The 20,936-nt window shown below is 44.6% G+C and overlaps 1 protein-coding gene across 1 annotated transcript; it reads left to right on the forward strand.

Moving 5' to 3' along the window:
- The first annotated feature begins 2,491 nt into the window (after positions 1-2,491).
- On the forward strand, positions 2,492-19,315 carry VBP1 (VHL binding protein 1). The gene is made up of 6 exons (XM_054040421.1): positions 2,492-2,628; positions 8,691-8,815; positions 10,619-10,685; positions 13,325-13,423; positions 16,817-16,955; positions 18,056-19,315. The coding sequence occupies exons 1-6, from the start codon at positions 2,536-2,538 to the stop codon at positions 18,124-18,126; spliced, it is 594 nt and encodes a 197-aa protein (XP_053896396.1). The 5' UTR covers positions 2,492-2,535; the 3' UTR covers positions 18,127-19,315.
- Positions 19,316-20,936: the final 1,621 nt, after the last annotated feature.

The following is a 20,936-nucleotide window of genomic DNA, read 5'->3' on the forward strand; positions in this document are numbered from 1 at the left end:
TGGGTAGCAGTATAAAACCCTATCAGAGAAAGACATAAGATACACATGCTGGATATGATTAACACTGCTAATTTAAGCCCTGAAGCCTTGTTTTGCGGGAAGTGACATTCCTGTAAACATCATTACGTTAATAGAGTCATAAATATATTTACCATTTGTTTTGTAAAGTCATGTCAATGCTCTGGGTCTATCAAGGTTGTAGCAGCATCCCGTTCCACAATCCTTTTCACAAAAGACGGCAGATCCTTCTTCCAACACGGAAGAAGCTCTTTGTGGAAAGAGGCCCAGTTATTCATTTTAGAGAACCGACGCATAATACAAAGCTTCTTCACCAAGCTCCTCAGTTCCTCATGCTCCCTTATTCAAAACAAGGTTCACAGCACACACAAAAATAAAAAAAAAAATACAGCATCTTTGGCCATACATTTAAAGATTAACTTTGCTGGGCCTGTTAACAAACTATAGTAATGCCCATTCTCTGGAGACACAGCTATGTTAAACCAGGACTATCCCAAGAATTAATACAACAGTATATGGTGACGGTCATCAAACCTGAAATAGGTCGTCAAACATCTACAAGGCTGGAGACTGATCTGAAGGTTGGTGATGTGGGAAGCACTTTACTTGACACATTTCCCCTTTCCCGCCTGAACCCACCAATAATAATCCAAAAGATGGTAACAGAGGAGAACAGCAGAGAGATGAGCACCAAGGAGAGATGGGAGGTTGAAGAAGGGAGAGAGGTCAATGGGATCATCAGCAGAGCCCTTACTGCTCCGAACAGTCCTAGAGCCCTGCAGCGGGCCTGTGATCCTGCAGGACCCGCTGCCGTAATAGTGGGGGATGGGGGAGGTAATTTGTTGCAGGCGGGACTAGATGGGCCAAAAAAAAAAAAACCCAGACCACAGGCACTGACTTTCCAATGTACCCATGGCTCTGCATCAGGGTCAACCCATGGCTCTGCATCAGGCCCTGCTCCCACCCCACTCCTTCCCCTAGGGCCCCGCTTCTTCCCACCCCCTTCCGCCACCTAACCCGAGTGCGCTGTGTCCTCTCTCCTCTTTTCTCCCTCCCCCAGCCATGCACGCCACGAAACAGCTGATCGCAGCAGGCAGGAGGCGTGGGGAGAGAGGGGAAGCACTGATTGGCAGGGCCCATGGGCGGGAGGTGCTGGGGGAAGGAGGGGAAATGATGGGTGGGGGGATGCCGGTAAGTGCTCAGTACCCACCACTTTTCCCCTGTAGGTGCTCCAGCCCTGGAGCACCCCCGGAGTTGGTGCCTATGCCCCGGACTGCACTAATTTGTGGGAAAACACTAAATCTCTCGCCAGTTTGTCATAAATATGGTTTCAGCAATGTAAAGCAAGTTGTTTTAATATCTCAATTTCAGAGTTGGCGAGGAAGGAGAGAGAATCCTGGGCAGGGCTCTCCCAGGGCCGGTGCAACCTCTAGGTGAACTAGGTGGCCGCCTAGGGCGCCTAGTGGTTGAGGGCGCCTAAAAGCCCGCTCAGGCGAGGAGGTGGAGTGGAGGTGAGCTGGGGCGGGGGAGGACCACCTGCAGTAACGGGGGGAGGTGCACAGGGGAACTGCTCCCCGCCCCAGATCACCTCCACTCTGCCTCCTCCGCTGAGCACACAGCCCCCGCTCTAATTCTCCCCCAATCGGCACCGCAAGCCTGGGAGGGGAGGAGAATTAGAGCGGCGCCGACATGCTCAGCGGAGGAGGCGGAGCGGAGGTGAGCTGGGGCGGGCTCCCCGGGCGGCAGGGTTAGCTGCAAAGGGGGGTAGCTGCCACCAGGGCCGGCACCAGCGTAGCAAGCAGGTCCCTGGGGCGGCCAATGAAGAGGGGGCAGTACGTCCGGCCATTTGGTGGCAATTCAGCGGAGGGGCCGTCACTCCCTCTCAGAGTGAAGGACCTGCCGCCGAATTGCTGCCAATGGCAGCCTTTTTTTTTTTTCCTGCTTGGGGTGGCAAAAACGCTAGAGCCGGCCCTGGCTGCTGTGTGTGTGTGGCTCCTCTGGTCCGGGGGTGGTTAGCTGCCACGGGGGGGGGGGGGGTTAGCTGGGTGGGAGGGTGGTGCAAGGTGGAAGTATCACCTAGGGTGCAAAACTTCCTTGCACGGGCCCTGGGCTCGGCCCTGCATCATGTTTCCCATGGAGAAGACCCTCCCCGCCCGGTCAGAAACCCAGCAGCGGCAGAGCAAGGGGACAACAGGCGGCTGGGACTAGACCACGCCCCCCCCCCCTTCCCTCTGCAGTCCCCTACAGCGGCAGCGCCTCCCCCCGCCCCGCTCCACTCTCCCAGCCCACCGCTACGCCACGCCCACTAACACTAACCTATCCCACCCACCGGACCCCGCCCATTCACCTAAGCCCCACCCATCTCCGGGCCCACCCTACCCTGTCAGTCAAAGCGCGGCAGCCAATGGGCGCGGAGGGGAGGTGGGTTCCACGCTGACGCAGTGACGTGGGGGTCTTGCGGTTCGGCGGAGGGAGGCCGCGCGGACGCACGGCACGCACCGCCGTCGGTTCCCCAAGATGGCGGCGGCCACCAGCGGCGAGATTTGTTGCAGCGAGGCGCCCGCGGGCGGAAAACGGGGCCACCTGGGCATCCCCGAGGCCGTGTTCGTGGTGAGAGCCGCTCCCGGCGCCCGGCCCTCTAGGGGGCAGCGGGCAGAGCCGAGCCGAGCCGGCGGCGCCGTGGGGGAGATGGGCCCGTTCCCGGCGCTGGGGTCCCGGGGAGGCACCTCGCCCAGTCCCTCGGCCACGCCCCGGGGTCCGTGGTTGGCTCTCCCCCGTCTGCGGCTCTTGACAGGGGGTTCTGCCCGGGCTGGGGCTGCCCCTTGCCCCGTAGCTCCCCCGGGTTCTTTTGCGCTGGCGGGCCCCGTTTCCGTGCGGCGGGGGCTGGGGCTGGGGTTGGTGCTGAGCAGGGAGGCTGCGCTGTGCGGGGTCGGGGGGGGGGGGTCGCTCCTGCTGTAACCGGCTGCTCAGGGCGCGGGTCCTGCTCCCCCGTCTGCGCTGAGAGCAGGCTGGGCTGCTGTGGCTCACAACCGCAGTCGTTGGGGGCGCTTTATGGGGCTGGGAGATAACCCTCGTGGATGCAGTTCTGGATTCAGCATTGTCGCTATCTAGGTCGTGTCCTCTGGCATCCGTCTGCCCCAGACTCAGATACTAATGCAGTTTATGGTGGTGGATATGGGTGTGGGTTTAGGGAGTGGGTCGGTATCCGAAATCTGAGGTTTTCTTTTGTGTAATGTTCTATGACCTCCTACAGGTCAAACCGAGTAGAGTCTTGTACCGTACAACCCAGTGATCCCTGGTTAGCCCATTGTCATCTGCATCCAAAGCAACAATACTGGGTGTGAAATGCTCTGTCTTTACCTAAAACCTTGTTTTCCCTTAAGGTGTTTTGATATCTCCAGAGCTCTTGGGAAAACTGGTGTTGTCCTGTACAGAGAAATTCTTTTGACTCTAAGGTGGTGAGCCATCCTTTTTTCCTTTCAGAAAATGAAACAGCATCACGCATCTTTGAAACAAAGTGTGCTTTTTTTTGCTATATTGAATTTCCTTCAAAAGTCTGAGGGGAAAATAAAAATAAATAAATTTGCATTATGATCAACTCGCCTTGATGACAGAGTTTAGACTGAAAACTGACATGATGAGTGACCATAAGTTATTTAGTTTGGTCAATATACTAACCAACTTGTAAAGGCAACTCTGTATTTAAAAAAGGAAAAGTGAGTTTGAAAAACCTTAATGGAAAGACTGAATATTGTGTAATGTGATGTAATAGGAAAAAATTTCATAAATTCAAAATCATTTTAGGAAGAAGGAAGTTGCCCTAATGGGTCAGAGAATCGTACTGTCTAGTCTGGTGTCTAGTCTTCAAGAGTGGCCAATATTAAATGCTTCACAGAAAATTGCTAGAATCCCTGTAATGGATATTTATAGAATAAGCTACTTATTTGGGAAGCTTCTAGTCAGTTAATACTTGCGACCCAAAGTATGAGGGTTTATATTTATCATAACTTTTCTAGTTCTGTATAATTTTACTATGAATGTCCTTTGTATCCATGCAAATGGCTAATCCTCTTTGAAGCCTAAGACTCAATTTGATATTGGGGCAAAAAGATCCACATGCATTTTATTTGTAAGTTTTAAATTTACCTTTCAAATTAATTGGCTGTCCCCTCATTCTTGTATTTTGAGAAACTTTGTTTATTAATAGGAATGCCTGAATGACATTCTCTACCATTCATTAAACTAAGTCATGTTCCTTCTTATTCACATCCCTTTTAAAATAACCAGTGAGCTCTTTTCCACCTCTCCTCATATAGAGCTCTTCCCATGCCTCTAATCATTTTCCTTACCCCTTCGATTTCTGATACATATCATTTTGCAGTGCGGGCAGAACTGAACACTGGTCAGGATTTTCAGAGGTGACTTTAGGTGCTCAGTTTGACACTTCTTAAGTGTAACTTGATTTTCAGAAAGAGCTGACAAGATGGGCACAGAATCACTCTGAAACCAGTTTAAAAATTGTTGACTGTTATTCAAGGGAAGGTAGTCCATCAATTTGTATTAAGGCAGTAAAATTTCAGAATTATTTCACAATCTAGTTCTTTCTATAGCTTATCACTTTGGTGTTTTGACTGCTACTGCACAGAACTTTTTATTGAGCTGTCAGTGATGATATCTAGATCTCTTCTTGAGTGCTGTAGTTAATTTGGAACCCAGAATATATATATGTATGTGTGGGTGTGTGTGTGTATGTATATATATATATATATATATACATATACATATACATACATACACACCTCTACCCTGATATAACGCAAATTTGGATATAACGTGGAAAAGCAGCTCTCCGGCAGAGCGGGGCTGCGCACTCCGGCGGGTCAAAGCAAGTTCGATATAACGCGGTTTCACCTATAATGCGGTAATATTTTTTGGCTCCCGATGACCGCGTTATATTTGGGTAGAGGTGTATATATCTTAAGTTATTTTTCCCCACGTTACTGCCTTGCATTTTCTAGCAATGAATTTCATCTGCCATTATCTATCCAACTGCCTAGCATTTAGGAAGAGACAAGCTTTTGAGATTCACAGAGCTTTTTTTTTTTTTTTTCCAGACCTAAGGAAGAGCTCCATGAAGCTCGACAGCTTGTCCCTTCCACCAACAGAAATTGGTCCAATAAAAAGATATTACCTCGCCTATCTTGTATTTCTCATGTCCTAGACAATGTCACTGGAAAATCTTAAACCATTTTGCTCTTTCTCTTGTCTTCCATTCCAGGTTATTAATGAAAATATTAAACATCCCGGTATGGACCCTTAGGCTATATTTCACTATACATCTTTTGCTACAATAAAAAGTTATCATTTATTTTCCACTCTTTGCTTTTTGTCTCTTCCACACCTTTTTCAAGGGTATTTAGGCTCCTAGAGGTGCAGATAAGCACCTAATGGGATTTTCAAAAGTACAGTAACTCCTCACTTAATGTTGAGTTATGTTCCTGAAAAATGCAACTTTAAGCGAAACGATGTTAAGCGAATCCAATTTCCCCATAAGAATTAATGTAAAGGGGGTGGGGGGGGGCGCTTTAGTTTCCAGGGAAATTTTTTTGCCGGACAAAAGGCATTATATACATTTTTAAACAAGCAATTTAATACAGCTGATTGCTGCAGGCAGGGGAGGATGGGGGGAGGCTGCATGCCGCGTCCTCGCTCTTCCCCCCAGCCTCCTGAACGCTGCAAGACAGCTGATTGCCGCGGGCAGGAGGAGGTGCTGATCCACGGGGTCCGCTGGCAGGTAGGAGGCGCTGGCGGGGGCGCTTAGGGGAGCTGATTGGGGGACTGTTAGCCATGGACAAAGCAGGCAACCAAACGATGTTATAGGGGAGCATTGCACAACTTTAAACGAGCATGTTCTGTAATGGAGCAGGGACGTAACATCGAAACAATGTTAAGTGAGAGGACGTTAAGTGGGGAGTTACTGTACCTATGCACCAAACTCCCAATGATTTTTAGTCACTTTCTAATGTATGACAGAATGACCTCTATGCCATGATTACTTAGTTTAGGTTCCCTTAATCCTTACTGCTTCTTGGTGAGGGATTTTGTGAAAGACTTGAAAGTCCAAATCCATTATGTTCATCGGCTCTTCCCCCTATATCTTGTTGCTTCACCAGAGAACTCTTGGAGACTGAAGAATCATGACTTTCATTTACAGAAGCCATGCTGGTCTGACTATTCTATCATGTGAACTTAGGTGTTTTATAATTCTTGAATTATTGCCATCAGTTTACTTGGCAGTAAAAGAAGGTGCTAACTTGGCAGTAAAGTAAGGTTTGCAATATCCAGGATCATTCTTGCAGCTTGCTACTGTCTTGTCCTCTGGCATAGTAGCTGATTTTAATGAGAAACTGCATATTTTGTTAGTAACTTTTCCACCCCCTTCTCAAGTTCCTTCAGAACTCCTGAATGAATGCTATTGATCCTATTGACTAATTGCTGTATAATTTGTTCAACTCACTTTCTTTTGACACTCCAGTCTCTGAAAGAGTCTCCTTTTTATTACTTGAAGAATAGGTTAAGGTAGATATTGCCATGTAATCACTTAATTCTTTGCTTCTCTTTTGACTTTTAGCTTTGTGTACCAGATCAAAAGTAGTGATTAGGTTTTATTAAGATTAGAAAGTTATGTTTCTCAGTGTGGGAAACGGACCTTTTCACGTACACCTACAGAACAGCTCTTACTTTCAGTGTCATGCTACAGTACTTGGAAATTGATATTAACTTGGTACAGAAGGGATCCGGAGGTATTTTTCCAAGTGAATGAGGTGTCAAGTCTCATTGTATTACAAGTAGTTTTTAATGGTGTTCCATTGTGGGTACAGTCTTGAATCTTTCATGTTTTATGGCTATTCTTATTGTGAATTCTTCTGCTAATGAGATATTCTTGAATTGCCTTGAAATTATTGATGCATCTGCAGTGTCTGGCAGCCCATCTCATGTAGGCAACCAATTCTCTGATGTGTGGGTTGACTGAAAAGTGTTAATGAAGGTGTTGGTGACTTTGTACTCTGTTGAGAATGTTGTGTATGAATCAGTGTCTAAAAAGAGATTAATTCAATATGGAGTATGTCACTCCTGTTCAATAGGTATGTTGGTAATGAATGATAAATGCGCATTTTTTGACTTGACTGAATGTATAACACCCCCTTGCCAATTAAAAGACCATCAGAGAGCCAAATTGTGACACCGTAGTGGATTGTTTGAAAACTGCAAAAGTGATGATCATATTTTGTCATCTCCAGATGGAGAAGGTAATTCCTTTAGTGAGCTGCGGAAATTACCAAGTGAAAGTAAGAGTAAGAATTAGCTCAGTTAATGCAGCCCCATGAGTTGGGTGCCACAGGTGGAATCTCTTTGTAAGCTATTTACCTGGGAAAGCTGCGTGAGGTCTGAGGGATTTTGTGAACAGTTTTGCAAGTTGGTCCTAATACACTTTTGCAAACTGTCCTCGAGACAGGAATGTGTTTTCCTAGTTAAGGAATTAGTCTGGGAAGATGATTATTTGTAATTATAGATCATGCTTATATGGTACCTCACATCCAAAAGGTGCTACATAAATAGCATCTATGAAATGCGGTCTCTTGATTCCCAATTCTCTTGATTGTAGATTATTTATCAGGAGGCAGCAGTGGGAACTCCTCCTACTTCAGATGAAGCTTGAAATTCACTTTTGGTTGTTGGTTCTATGCTGAGACAGCAGGTTGACTGCACTTGCCTATTTGGGCAAGTGCACAGTGAGTCTCGCTAGCCCAAGGGGATTCATGCTGTCAATGGCATAGTAAACTATAATAAAACCAACCATTCGCCTGCCTATTTAAATAAATATCACTGCAATAAAGCACCAATAACATACACAGTCTGTATTAATGGAACTGGGTGTGGGTTTTTTTGGTTGTTGGTTTTTTTTTTTTTTTTTTTTTTTTTGCATTAGTAAAGAATGGAAGCCTCTAGCTATAAAAAAGTAAATCGAGAAAGGGCCATATTTTTTTTGTCATCTAGCAAGATATATGTATTAAAAAAAGCTGTCAAGCCAATAGCTTGTGAATTAATTGTAACCATATTTCTTTAACATGAATGTCACTACTTTCCTTTCCTCAACGAGAAATCTAAAAGTAGTGGCCCTAGAAAGTTTAATTCTTTGTATTGCAAAAGTGCCTAGAAGTCCCAACAAAGATCATGGCCCCTTTGCTCTTGGCACTGTATTTATATATAGTAAGATGGTCCCTGTCCCAAAGAGCTTACAATTTGAATAGCCAAAGAGTGTGAAAAGAAAGTATGATCCATATTTTACAGATGGGGAAACTGAAATACAAAGAGATTAGGTGATACTACAATTTGAATGGAAAAGAAGATACAGTTTCACGTTGCATGTGGCTGAAACTGTAGGGCATACAGCACTGACAACTCTAGCATTGTGAAATACCTTCTATGTCCACTGTACATGATCTAGGTTCTAAGTAAGCAATGATCTGATTGATGTGTCAAGGGAAAATAATGATTGAAGGTATAAAATTACATTTAGTGCAAAATAACTTTTGTCTACCTAATCTTTCTGATCACATAATTAGACCTTGGGTTTCTATAAAATTCTTAATTTTATCTTTTTCTTAAAGGAGGATGTAGATTCTTTTATGAAACAGCCTGGAAATGAAACTGCAGATGTAGTACTTAAGAAGCTGGATGAACAATATCAGAAATATAAATTTATGGAACTTAACCTTGCTCAGAAGAAAAGGAGGTGAGTTACAATTTTTGAAAGTTTGGAAATTGAAAATAAGACTTCAAAAAAAGTTATATTTTGTTAAATATTTCCAACTGCCGTAAGAAATGATAGGAAGTGTTAGCAGTGCCAATAATGCAGTAAATTTAGAAAGGTGCAACTCCACTTTTATTCCCACAGACCGATCAGCAATGTCAGTAGGCCTGAGTTTATAGCTTGATAGACTTTAAGGCCAAAAATGACTACTGTGACTGTCTAGTCTGACCACCTGCATAACACAGGTCATAAAATTTCACCAAGGCACTTTTACATCAAGCTGGTAACTTTTTTTTTTTTTTTTTTTTTTTACTTTTTGTTTTTATATGAAATATAAACACATAATAAAATAAAATGTATATAAATATAGGCACAAGATAGAAATAGCATAAACATAACAAAATTCAACGTTCATTGTTTGCAAAACCTGGAAAAAGCAAAGAAAAACCCCCAAACCTGCAGAGGTCATGCAAGGCATCAGTTATTAAAGTGACTAAATAGATAAGTGAGAACATAACCTACAAGTGTCGGGGACTAGTATATATTAAACTGCAAAAGTATGCAATAGTTTCATGTATGACCAGACATCCTCAATTTTTCCAAGTGTTTCTATTCCAGTCATTTTTTTCCATTAATGCAATAGTAGAGAGCTCACTGTGCAAGCCTGTGTATAAGGGAGGGATTGCGGATTTCCTATTTTTTCAAAATAAGTCTTTTGGCCACTAAAATAGTTATTGCAATCCATTTCTTAACGTTCACCGGTAGTAACAACTCATCCAGCACCCTTAAAATTCATAAGCTTGGAGAAGGAAAGATAGCATCACTTAGTTTTTGAGAGAGCACTGACTATGATGTTTCAGAACACATGCATTTTTTGACAGGTGAAGAGGATGTGTGAAAGCCCGTAACTTCTGCTCTAGCAAGATAATATCTTTTAGAAAGACATCGTCTTGATTTAAATACTTTCAAAACTTTTTGGTGTTGCTGAAATGAAATAAGATGCCCTGGGGTCTGGGAACTGTTGTGGCAGCTTGGCTGCCCAGTTGCTTGTGAACGGAAGGAGTTGACTGAAATTGACATGACTGTCAGATCCACTGCTGCCTGCCACTGAATCGCAGTGTGAAACTGACCAGGCTTTATTAATTTTACTCAGCTGCTACTTTTGGAGAAAGCTGTGAGCAATAACAGAGGCAGATCCTGGGGCTTGCTTTTATTGAGGGGGATCCTTATCTATGAATAACTCCAGTGCCTGCCTTTGCAGCCAACCTGGCAAGCTGCTGGGGAGTCTGGGTTGCCAAAGAGGTGGATGCACGAGCGGGGGAGCTGGCAGTAAACCAGGCAAGTTTCCATCAAAAGATTTGCCCAAATTGCCACATTCCTGCAAAACTTGTCAATGTTGATTAATCAGCATTTTCTGATGAATGTACCATCAGAAAATTTCTGACCCGCTCTCATTTTAATTCTTTGCTCAGAGTAACATGCTTGTCCCATCAGAATTTTCCTTGTATTCACTGTATTGATTAGAATGTTGGAACATGCCGGGTACACCCAGCCTCCCTAGTTAAGTGTACTTGCTAGATCTCTTGTATATTCAGAAGTGAAGTGTTTGTGTTAACTTCTAGGCCTAATTATGACTTTTTAACACCTGATTAAAATGAATAGAAAATGTCTGTAGAACTTGAGTTTCTAAAATGGAAAAAAAAAGGTTGGATTATATAATAGCTTACTGTTTGGGGAATCTATCTATGTGCAAAATACTGAATTATGACTGTTGTTCATTCACAGGCTAAAAAGTCAGATTCCTGAAATTAAACAGACATTAGACATTTTAAAATATATGCAGAAGAAAAAGGTAAACTATTTTGATTATTTAATGGGGTATGAATAAATAAAGTTAACAGTTTTTCCATACTAGCAGAAAACATTCCAATAAATGTTTTGGAGAGTACACGCAATTCGCTTGTATAAAGTATAGTGGAATTATTCTTAAGGCACATCACTTTATTTACTAGCTTTCAGAAAGTTAACATTCCCACTGTAAACTTCACTTTTAATAGCTGCAAAAGATGCACTAAGCTTGGGCTCCATGGACTGTTGTTAGTCTTTGTAGCCATTTCTAATTTGGGTATAAAATCACCACCTTATAACATGTTGTCATCAAACTTGGAATTTTAACTTCTATTTTGAAGTAAAAGTTTACAGTAGTCCCCCAAAAGTTTAATATTCACATATTACTTTAAAAAAAGGGCAGAAAAGTATGTTCTTTATTCTAGTTCAGGGGTCGGCAACCTTTCAGAAGTGGTGTGCCGAGTCTTCATTTATTCTCTTTTTAATTTAAGGTTTCGCATGCCGGTAATACATTTTAATGTTTTTTAGAAGGTCTCTCTCTATCAGTCTATATATTATATAACTAAACTAGTGTTGTATTGTAAAATAAACAAGGTTTTCAAAATGTTTAAGAAGCTTCGTTTAAAATTAAATTAAAATGTTGATCTTATGCCGCCAGCCTGCTCAGCCCACTGCTGGTCTGGGATTCTGTTCACCCAGGCCAGCAGTGGGCTGAGCGGGGCTTGCAGCCGGGACCCCGGCTGGCAAGGGTCCAGCAGCCAGAACCCCAGACCAGCAGCGGGCTGTGCAGGGCCAGCGGCCGGGACCCCAGACCGGCAGTGCCCTGAGCGGCTCAGCCCACTGCAGCTCAGGGGTTCCATCCGCCAGCTCCTGCCAGCTGGAATCCCGGCTGCTGGAACCACTCAGCCTGCTGACAGTCTGGGGTCCTGGCCATGCCCACATACAGTGGGTACCTACCTTCTCCCTGGTTCGGGCCCATTCTCTTCCTCTCTCTGCACTGAGCTGAGGGTGGGAGTGCACTGAGCACAGGGCTGGGAGTGAAGGGTCTGGCCTGGAGCTAGAATGAGGGAGGGGGCTCAGGGTTGGGGCAGAAGGTTTGGGTGTGGGGCACTTACCTGGGCCGCTCCCATTTGGTGCAAGGGATGCAGGTGGGTGTGTGTGTGTGTGTGTGTGTGTGTGTGTGCGTGTGTGTGCAGGAGCTCCCGTTGGTGCTCAGGGTGAGGGTGGGGATGTGGGAGGTGCAAGAATCAGGATGTGGGGGGTGCAAGAGTCAGGGCAGAGGGCTGGGGGCATGTGAGGGGGGGTGCAGGTGTCAGGGCAGGAGGGGGCTGGGTGTGTGTGAGGGTGCAAAAGTCAGGGCAGAGGGCTGGGTGTATATGAGGGGGGTACAGGGCTCAGGGCAGGGGCCTGGGGTGTGTGCCGGGCATAGGGCAGAGGGCTGGGTATGTGTGTGGGGGGGTAGGGGGGTCAGGGCAGAGGGGTGGGGGGGGGGGGGGTCAGGGCAGGGGTTGGAGGGAATATGCCCCTATTCCACCCCACCCCGCCATGCCCTAGCCCTGCCCCCACCCTGCCCCCATCCACTCCCTCCTACTTCCCACCCCCTGACTGCCCCCCTCTGAACCACCAACCCCCCTGCTCCTTGTCCCCTGACTACCCCCTCCTGGGACCCCTGCCTCTAACCGCCCCCCAGGACCCCACCCCCTATCTAAGCCTCCCTGCTCCTTGTCCCCTGACTGCCCCCCTAGGACCCTACCTGTCCCCTGACTGCTCCAACCCTTATCCACACTCCCGCCACCAGACAGACCCCCGGGACTCCCATGCCTATCCAACCGCTCCCCGCCCCCTGACAGGACCCCCATAACTCCCGACCCATACAACCCTCCCCGCTCCCTGCCTGCCCCAACCCCTCTCCACACCCTCACCTCCTGAGAGCCCCCCCATAACTCCTGACTCATCCAACCCCCCCCAGCTCCTTGTCCCCCGACCCCCCCTTCCAGAGACCCCCCCACCCTAACTGCCCCCAGGACCCTCCTTGCTCCCTGTCTCCTGACTGCCCTGACCCCTATCCACCCCCCTCCCCCTGACAGACCCCGGGACTCCCATGCCCCATCCAACCCCACTGCTCCCTGACAGCCCCCTCCAGAGACCCCCTGCCCCTAACCACTCCGCCTGGGATCCCACCCCTATCCAACCGACCCTGTCCCCTTACCATGAGGCTCCTAACAGCATGTTCTGCTCCGTGCAGAGCCAGGGGAGGGGGGAAAGCGGGGGAAGGGCTGGCGGCTTGCTGCGCTCGGCTCGGTGCTCCAGCCCGGGAGTGCGGACCCTGGTGGCTTGCCATCCCAAGAGAGTGGGGCTATTTGCCCACCCCTGCATCAGGGTGTGCCTGGGCACACCCCGTGCGGACGCCTATGCTTCTGCCCCCTGCCCCTGTGGGGGGGAGAGGGGGGAAGCAGAAGGTGGAGAAGAGCGGGCTGGGCTGGGTAGGATTTTTAATGGCACGCTGCTGCTATTAAAAATCGTCTCATGTGCGGTCTTTGGCACGCGTGCCATAGGTTGCCGACCCCTGCTCTAGTTTCTGTATTGCTGTCTTAACCATTTGCAATGCAAGTAGCAACTTCAAGTTCTGTGATCTTTCTTAAGGAATCCACAAACCCAATGGAGACCAGGTTTTTATTGGCAGATAACCTCTACTGTAAAGCATCAGTTCCTCCTACGGATAAAGTCTGTTTGTGGTTGGGGGTAAGTAACTACAGCATTCCTCTAAAATATTTTTTAAATAATCGGCAGGTTCATAATCTTATTTATTTCTACCACTCACAGCGGGACAAAATTCTATGCAATCATTGAGTTTAATGGAGTTGTATGAAGTATGAGGAAGGTTAAGTACCTGGTGTAATTATGGTCAAAACTAGAAAAACACGTTTAGGTGATCAAGTAACTGGTCCCTGTACCAGCCTCCAGTGGGAGTTCAGTGCAAAAAGGTCTTCAGAATCTAGTACCTACTATTACATGGACAAGTAACTTGCATAACTATAGTCTTAATTTACAAAGCTAAGAAAATGCTGTAAATTCAGTGCAATAATTTGTGCAATTATATGCTGAAGGGAGGCACGCTGGTGTGTTTGTTTTCTTTTCCCATCTCTTCCATGTCTGACCACCTTAGCACTTGCAAGCTCTTCGGGGTATGGACTGGTTTTTTGTTCCGTGTTTATAAAGCATCTAGCTCAATGGGGTCTTGGTTCATGACTGGGACTCGTAGGCACTATGGTAATACAAATTAATACTGCAATAATAGACATCTTAAAAATATCTGTGAGACCCCTTCAAATTCAACTTCAGGTCTGAAAATCAAGCTGTATTCTTTTTTTTGGCTTTTGCATCAGTAATTAAGATTCTTCAGCTACCCCTGTGCAGCACCCTTGTCTTTGACTTGGCACATCTTAGCCAAGTTCCCGGAGCGGGGCCAACTGGTACATTGAAGCACAAACCAGAACAGACTCCAACTATCTCTTCCCCCATAGCTGTTGGCGCCGCAGGGGTAACAGGAGTATCAAGTAGTGACACACCTTTTTTTTTGGTAAAGTCAAATATGAGACACAAAATCACATGGGCTAGAACTGTTGAGGAAGAAGCTGACATTTTTATATGGTGCCTTTTTCTAACCGTAATTGTACATTTTCAGTTTGCTTTTTCTTTATGTATAATGACCAACAACTGTCAATAAATTCTGAGCCGTGAATATTTAACTCGCAATCTTGTTGATTATGCTTGCAGCAGAAGGTGATGTAGCTAATCTGCAGTTTACATTGGCTCTACTGCCTGCAACAATAAAAACTGTTTTGTCTGTGAAGTAAACCTTACAGGGGCAATTTCAACATGTTAGGGACTTCATTTAATCTATTTTATTCAATGCTCACACTTTTTAACATTCTGATGATCCATAAATTCCAATTTGGCTTTTCTTTGAGATTAATTTAATCAGAATGATTAATTATAGGTATTTCATTATTGCACTGTGGTTCAGAATACCAATCCACCACTGCCTTGAAGGCACATGCCCAGTAAAGCAGTTTGTTTTGACAATTAGGTCTGCTTATATTTTTCTGTTTGTCTTCTGTATGTTTAGCCATATATAGCCTCTTACTATCCTATTCACGAAGTAGCTACGTTGTATTTCAGATGAGGAAAGGATTTGTCTCGTATCTTACATATTTATAGGGCAGTTACCAACTTTGTATCTAAGCACAGATAACGGGTTGGCTGGGTCAAAGGTTTTAAACAAGAGAGATCTCTAAGTACTTAAGCAGTCTCAAGCAAGGATATTCTGAGTTCATACATTTCCTTATCTGCAAAGATAACTAACTTACTAATGTTTATTTTGAGACCACTAAGTCCCTGAACTCCCCATGCCAGAACTGAGTCATCTGGTTAGGACAAAACCATTGTCTGCACACAGTTAATCTGTACAAAGGCAGTCTTCGTGTGGAATAAGAGTGTCCACGGGGGCAGTTAGTGCACACTAGCTATTTTGGGCTTTCTCCTTATGAAGACAAGCATGTAGTGAGGGCTTGAAGTGCGGAAGTTTTGGAAACGTTTAGAACTTCATTCCAACCTGAGCATCCTTTTATTAAATGTTAACTTTTCTGAAGGATTTCTCCCTGGTCCCCATCAGCGTACAAGCCTGAGAGCACAATTCATATAGCTTTGGCTCCATGAAAGCTGTTGTGGGCTTGTAGGTGTGGTGTATTCAAATTCATTTAAAACTGTCAAAATATGGGGCCAGTGGCTTTTTTTGCATTGAATATTTGTTGCCATTAACTAGTGTTCATACACAAATAAATCTGCTACCAAAAATTAGTCATGCATTTTATGTGGTTTTGGGGCATGCCTGGACCTTACTGCCTCATCATGGCTTACAGCGTATATTGGTTTGTATTGGGCTGCGTATGCTCGGTTTCTAATTGCTTTCTTGAAGAGTTAAGGCTTTCTATGTCAAGGAAAAAATGAACTACTAATATAGTGCATCCTCAGTCTCATAGAGGCTACCTGTAGGGGTTGTTTACTTGCTATAATGAGTTATTGTTCCAGAGCCATAAGATGCAACATACACTGATCCAAACCAGTGTTGACAAGGTGTTTCTGTGGAATGTTTGCTCAATGTTGGTTGTTCCTTTCTTTGCCCCACAATCCTTCAAGAATGTATGTTAATGTTGTCTTCCACTATTAAGTGCCAAACTGCCATTTATGCCTTTGAAAATCGCTCCCAGAACGAGCTTAATAGTCTGGAGATATAACAGAGCTCTTCTATTCTGTGAAATTCCACTGAATGATGATACACCGGAATGATGCTAGTTGCTACATGGTTGTGAAATTGTAAGCACTGGTCTCCAAATAAAGAATTAATATTGAAAAACTGAGTATAACTCTTACTCAGTACTCACAAAGGACAAAACTGCTCTGGGGTGTCCAGTACCTTCGCTTGACATTGTTGGTCTTTCTACATGGGAACTCGCACACCGAGAGAACAACATATTAGCAATAAGATCTGCCATGTATATGTCAAAAAAGAATTTTGTCCTAAATTGCATCAGATGGTTTTGTTGATTTCGGTTGTTGGGGATACTAGAGTAAGAGCATTCTGCTGTTGAATCTGGATATTTCCAGAAGACTTTATTAAAAGTAGTATATTGTTTAACATTTCAAAGATACTTTGGAGAAACTCTTGCTGAGGGAACTGTCTTCCATTTTGAAAAGAAATGTTAGAATTGTGTTAATTAAAATGTATGTAATTTTGAAGACACTAAAGTCTTGCTTTTGTTTTTATGGACTGCTGGCCACAAATGCAGCAAGCATCCATTTGTTGCTTTAAATGACATGGGGAGCAATATTTGCAAGCCTTTTATGGGTTTTACTTCTCAAATACTGAGGTGATAGAGGCCGAAAATGGATCCCTGCATTGCACTTCCTTTTTGTTGTCACAGCTTTGGTGTATATCTGTGAGTGCCTGTCTACACAGTAGGTTAAAATCAGTCTGAAATGTTTGTAACATCCCCTTGGATAGAGTTAATGTTTTCCTTAAGGTGTTCAACCTAGAGTAAAAGCTTTATTAAAATTAAATATATTTTCTCTTAGGCCAATGTGATGCTTGAATATGATATCGATGAAGCCCAGGCTCTGTTAGAAAAGAATCTGTCAACAGCCACAAGAAATCTTGAGTCTCTAGAGGAAGACCTGGATTTTCTTAGAGATCAGTTCACCACCACAGAAGTTAGTATCCTTTGGAGAAAAAACAACTTTAATTTAAACACTGGTACAAATTTTTCTCACCTTTCCACAGATAAATATATTTTTAGAAAGAGAAATGCATTATTCAGCTCTGCTTATTTGGTTTCCCTAACCAGACTAGTGGATGGAGGATTAGCAAGTAGCTGTCTTGAATGGTAATGGTGGACCTCGTGTCTCAAATGCTGAGCAAGGGAAGGGGCAGTTTAATGCAGCACAGCTAGTCCCTGTTGGAATTCCATCTCTTAACAGACAGAGCTGGAAAATGGGCTGCCAAGGCAACCTATTGTGATGGGCACTGCTGTTCTAAGTGGGTAACTTGAGGACATAGACTAGTGCTTGGAGTTGGTAGCCAATTGGATTTATTGACGCTTCAAAGCAAAATGGTTCCTTGTCATGACTCTGGATAGTACACAAGTGCTGTTCTTTGGGTTCTCCACCAGCAGAATGCCTAATTCAACTGCCACCTTGATGCTCTTCTGAGCAAGAAAGCCAGTGCTAGAATCATGTAAATGAACCTCTCTGGGGAGTCTTGATAGTATCACATTCATTTTGCATTATGTTTTTGGATTGTCTGCTTCAAATCTGCCTTTAACGAGGAGCACAGATTATTTACTTAGTTGAAGACTGATACTTTAGCTATTTATTAGTACTGAAGGGGAGCTATTAGGGTTTCAAATGTTGCCAATGTTAAAGGACATTCAGTGCCGAATAAAGTCATGTATGGCTGAAATAGGTAACGGTGCAACCAAAAAGGGATAAGTTGTAACTGGAGGCAGTTTTAGCTTTGGCACATAGGAGTGGAAGTAAATATGAAGGGAGAAATGTCTGTGCAAAAATATTTAATTGGTAGCATGTAGATCCCCTGAACAGAGGATGAGTAGTGACCATGTATAGCTGCCCCATCAGTTGTCAGAATTTCCACAGCATCAAGGTTCTGCACTGCAGTCAGCTGTTTTGTTAATCAGTTTCTATGTTGTCTGTCGTGCATCAGTGAAACAAGCAAGAGTAACTTGGATTGAACGTACTTGGCTGGTTCTGCAATTATCTCTTTTTGCATTATAGCAGCTTCCTTAACTATACCCTCAGATATGGCTAGAGTTTATAATTGGGATGTAAAGAGAAGAAACAAGGATGACCCTTCCAAAAACAAAGCATAGTTCTACTAATTTTAAATGTGCTTACGATTTCCAAATACTTTTTATTTTAAACACCCCCGAAATTCATCCTTAAGGGACTGAGTTAAGTTAATCATTTCGATAAATGATAAAATATATAAAATCAGTAATAATGGTGAGCGCCATTTTATTTATTTGTAAACTCACAATTTGGTTTCATGCATGCTTCATGAAATTCTGAATTATTTGAAAGGATACCACACAGTCCAACAAAGGGCATAGCATTTTTGACCAGTTCAATCTGTTTGTCATAAGTAAATTCTTTACCTGAAGGTTTGTCTAAAAATGTGAGGTGCATGTATGAAATTGAGTTTAGGACATTTTATAAGGTTATTGTAATGTAAGGGTTTACTTGTTTCATGTTTGCTGATGTGTTGTATACACTTGATGAGGTTAAAAATAACTTTGGGGTGGGGAAGACATGCCACTGATAATTTAGCAAACAGAGAAAATACAGTGAAATCCTGGGTTTCATTTCTTAGTCAATTACTGCTTTGGCAACATCAACCCATAAGTATTCCCAGAAATCCACTTTGGATAAACTTGATTTTAATCAAGTTTGGGTTAGCCAACTGATAGCTACTGAATTTTCTGCACTTTACATACAACAGTTCATAATTTGTCTTCAGAAAAGAACAATTAATGGATTTCATTCAATAAACAGCACAAGCTATGTCAAGACTGCACATCGTCTCGCCCCAGGCCCCTTTCACATACACGCACACACTGTTTATCTTTGCAAATATATAGAACTAGGACCTCAAAATGCTAATATCCTATAATACAAGAAAAACCCCACTTACAGCCCTTAGACAAGAAGATGACTAGTTCAAATGTCTTAACACTTTTGCAAAGCCTCCTAGGTGAAACCTGTATTAAATACGGATGGTCTATTTGAGCACAGCTTCTGTTGTAAACAGGCTGAATATTTTTTTCAGTTATAATGAAGCCTCACAAGATTGTTGCCTTTACCTCTGCAGTTTCCTCCTAAAACAAAATGCACACATGGTGGTGAAATTAGTGGTTAGTATTTACACTGCTGAGTGACTGGTAATACAGGTTTTGCTAGAAAATAAATGCAAATGTTAACTGTTCTATCTTCATGTAATAAACAATATACCTGTAAAGTTTTTGTACTTTTATTTCATGATATTAAAATAGTGAAACTCAACACTTGTGGCGAACATCTCTTTTGTGAATCTTTCTTTTTCAGTGTAAGATTACAAGTCTTGTACCTAAGCTTGTATAACTCTTCAGTCCCTTGGAGGGGGGAAGAGAAACTTGAGTGAAACAACAGGTAAGGGAATTGGCTAGACTGAAGAGGGGAGAGGTGTGCCCAGACAGGAGGAGGTTACTGTAACCCCAAGGAGACACTTCCTTGGGGGGAAGCAGGATTTGAGGACTGAATATGTAGAAGGAATAGATATTAATGTTAGAGGCCCCAGCTGCAATTTGGCAATCTCCTGAGTGGGAGTAGTCCAAGCTAATTCCATGATTTCAAGTTTGAGAGCTGGGGAGAAGAGTGCAATTGTCAGAAGGAGTGAGAGAGATTAGGAGGGGGAAGTAAAAAGTTCCGGGTTTATCACATTTCAACAAACCAGTGGTCCATCCGCAAGGAGATGAGGGTAGGCAAGTAGACTGCAATCTTGACAAAAGTAACACTCTAGAACAGAGGTGGGTAAACTTTTTGGCCTGAGGGCCGCATTGGGTTTCGGAAATTGTATGGAGGGCTGGTTAGGGGAGGAGGGCCCCCTCCTATTCCCCCCCCGGGACCCCTGCCCCATCCACAGACCCCGGCTCCCTGTCCCCTGACCACCCCCAGAACCCCCACCGCCCCATCCAACCCCATCTCTCATTCCTGATTTGCCCCCCCCCCCCCGGGACTCCTGCCCCATCCAACCACCTCTTCTCCCTGTCCCCTGACTGCTCCCTGCTGTCCCATCTGACTCCCCCCTCCTTCCTGACTGCCCCCCCCGGGACCCCTGCCCCCATTCAACACCCCTGTTCTCCTGCCCTGACTCCTATCCACACCCCCGCCCCCTGACCACCACCCTGAGCTCCCCTGCCCTCTATCCAACACCCCTCCCCCTGCTCCCTGCCCCCTTACCGCGCTGCCTGGAGCACGGGTGGCTGGCAGCGCTGGAGCTGGGCCACACCACCGCTGCGCAGCACAGAGACCAGGAGCTGCCCCAGGAGCTCACAGCCCTGCTGCCCAGAGCATTGCGTCAGTGGCGGGGAGGGGGAATTGCAGGGGAGGGGCCAGGGGTGAGCCTCCCGGGCCAGGAGCTCAGGGGCCAGGCAGGAGGGTCCCATGGGCCAGATGTGGCCCACGCTGTAGTTTGTCCACCTCTGCTCTAGAAGATCACTGACGAGACTAGTGAAAATAGACACTAGAGACCCCACTTTCTTACTAAAAGAGCACAAAAGTTAAATATATATATATATACCTGAGTATCCAGTGAGAGCCTGATCTAAATTATCTAGTTCCTAACCTTTCTAAGATCGAGACTCATATTTGTGATCTGTACCTGGGCATGCCATAGGTATTGCACCAGTTACTGCATCTTACCTGTTTCTTGTCCTTTTTCTTTTCTCTGTACCTAGCGTTTTTTGCTTCACCTTCTCAACTGATTTTCTTTTTTTGCACCTTGAAGGCAGCAGTTTCTCATTTCTCTTCCAGATCCCTCCTTATTCCCTCCACTCCTTCCCTTTCCTTTTGGTTTTGCCAAAGACTAACTGAAGAGTTTTCTTCCACATGAAAGTTCTGCCAGGGACAATTATTTCAATAAATC

This window comes from Malaclemys terrapin, chromosome 9 (genome assembly GCF_027887155.1).
Source record: "Malaclemys terrapin pileata isolate rMalTer1 chromosome 9, rMalTer1.hap1, whole genome shotgun sequence".
Lineage (NCBI taxonomy): Eukaryota > Metazoa > Chordata > Testudines > Emydidae > Malaclemys > Malaclemys terrapin.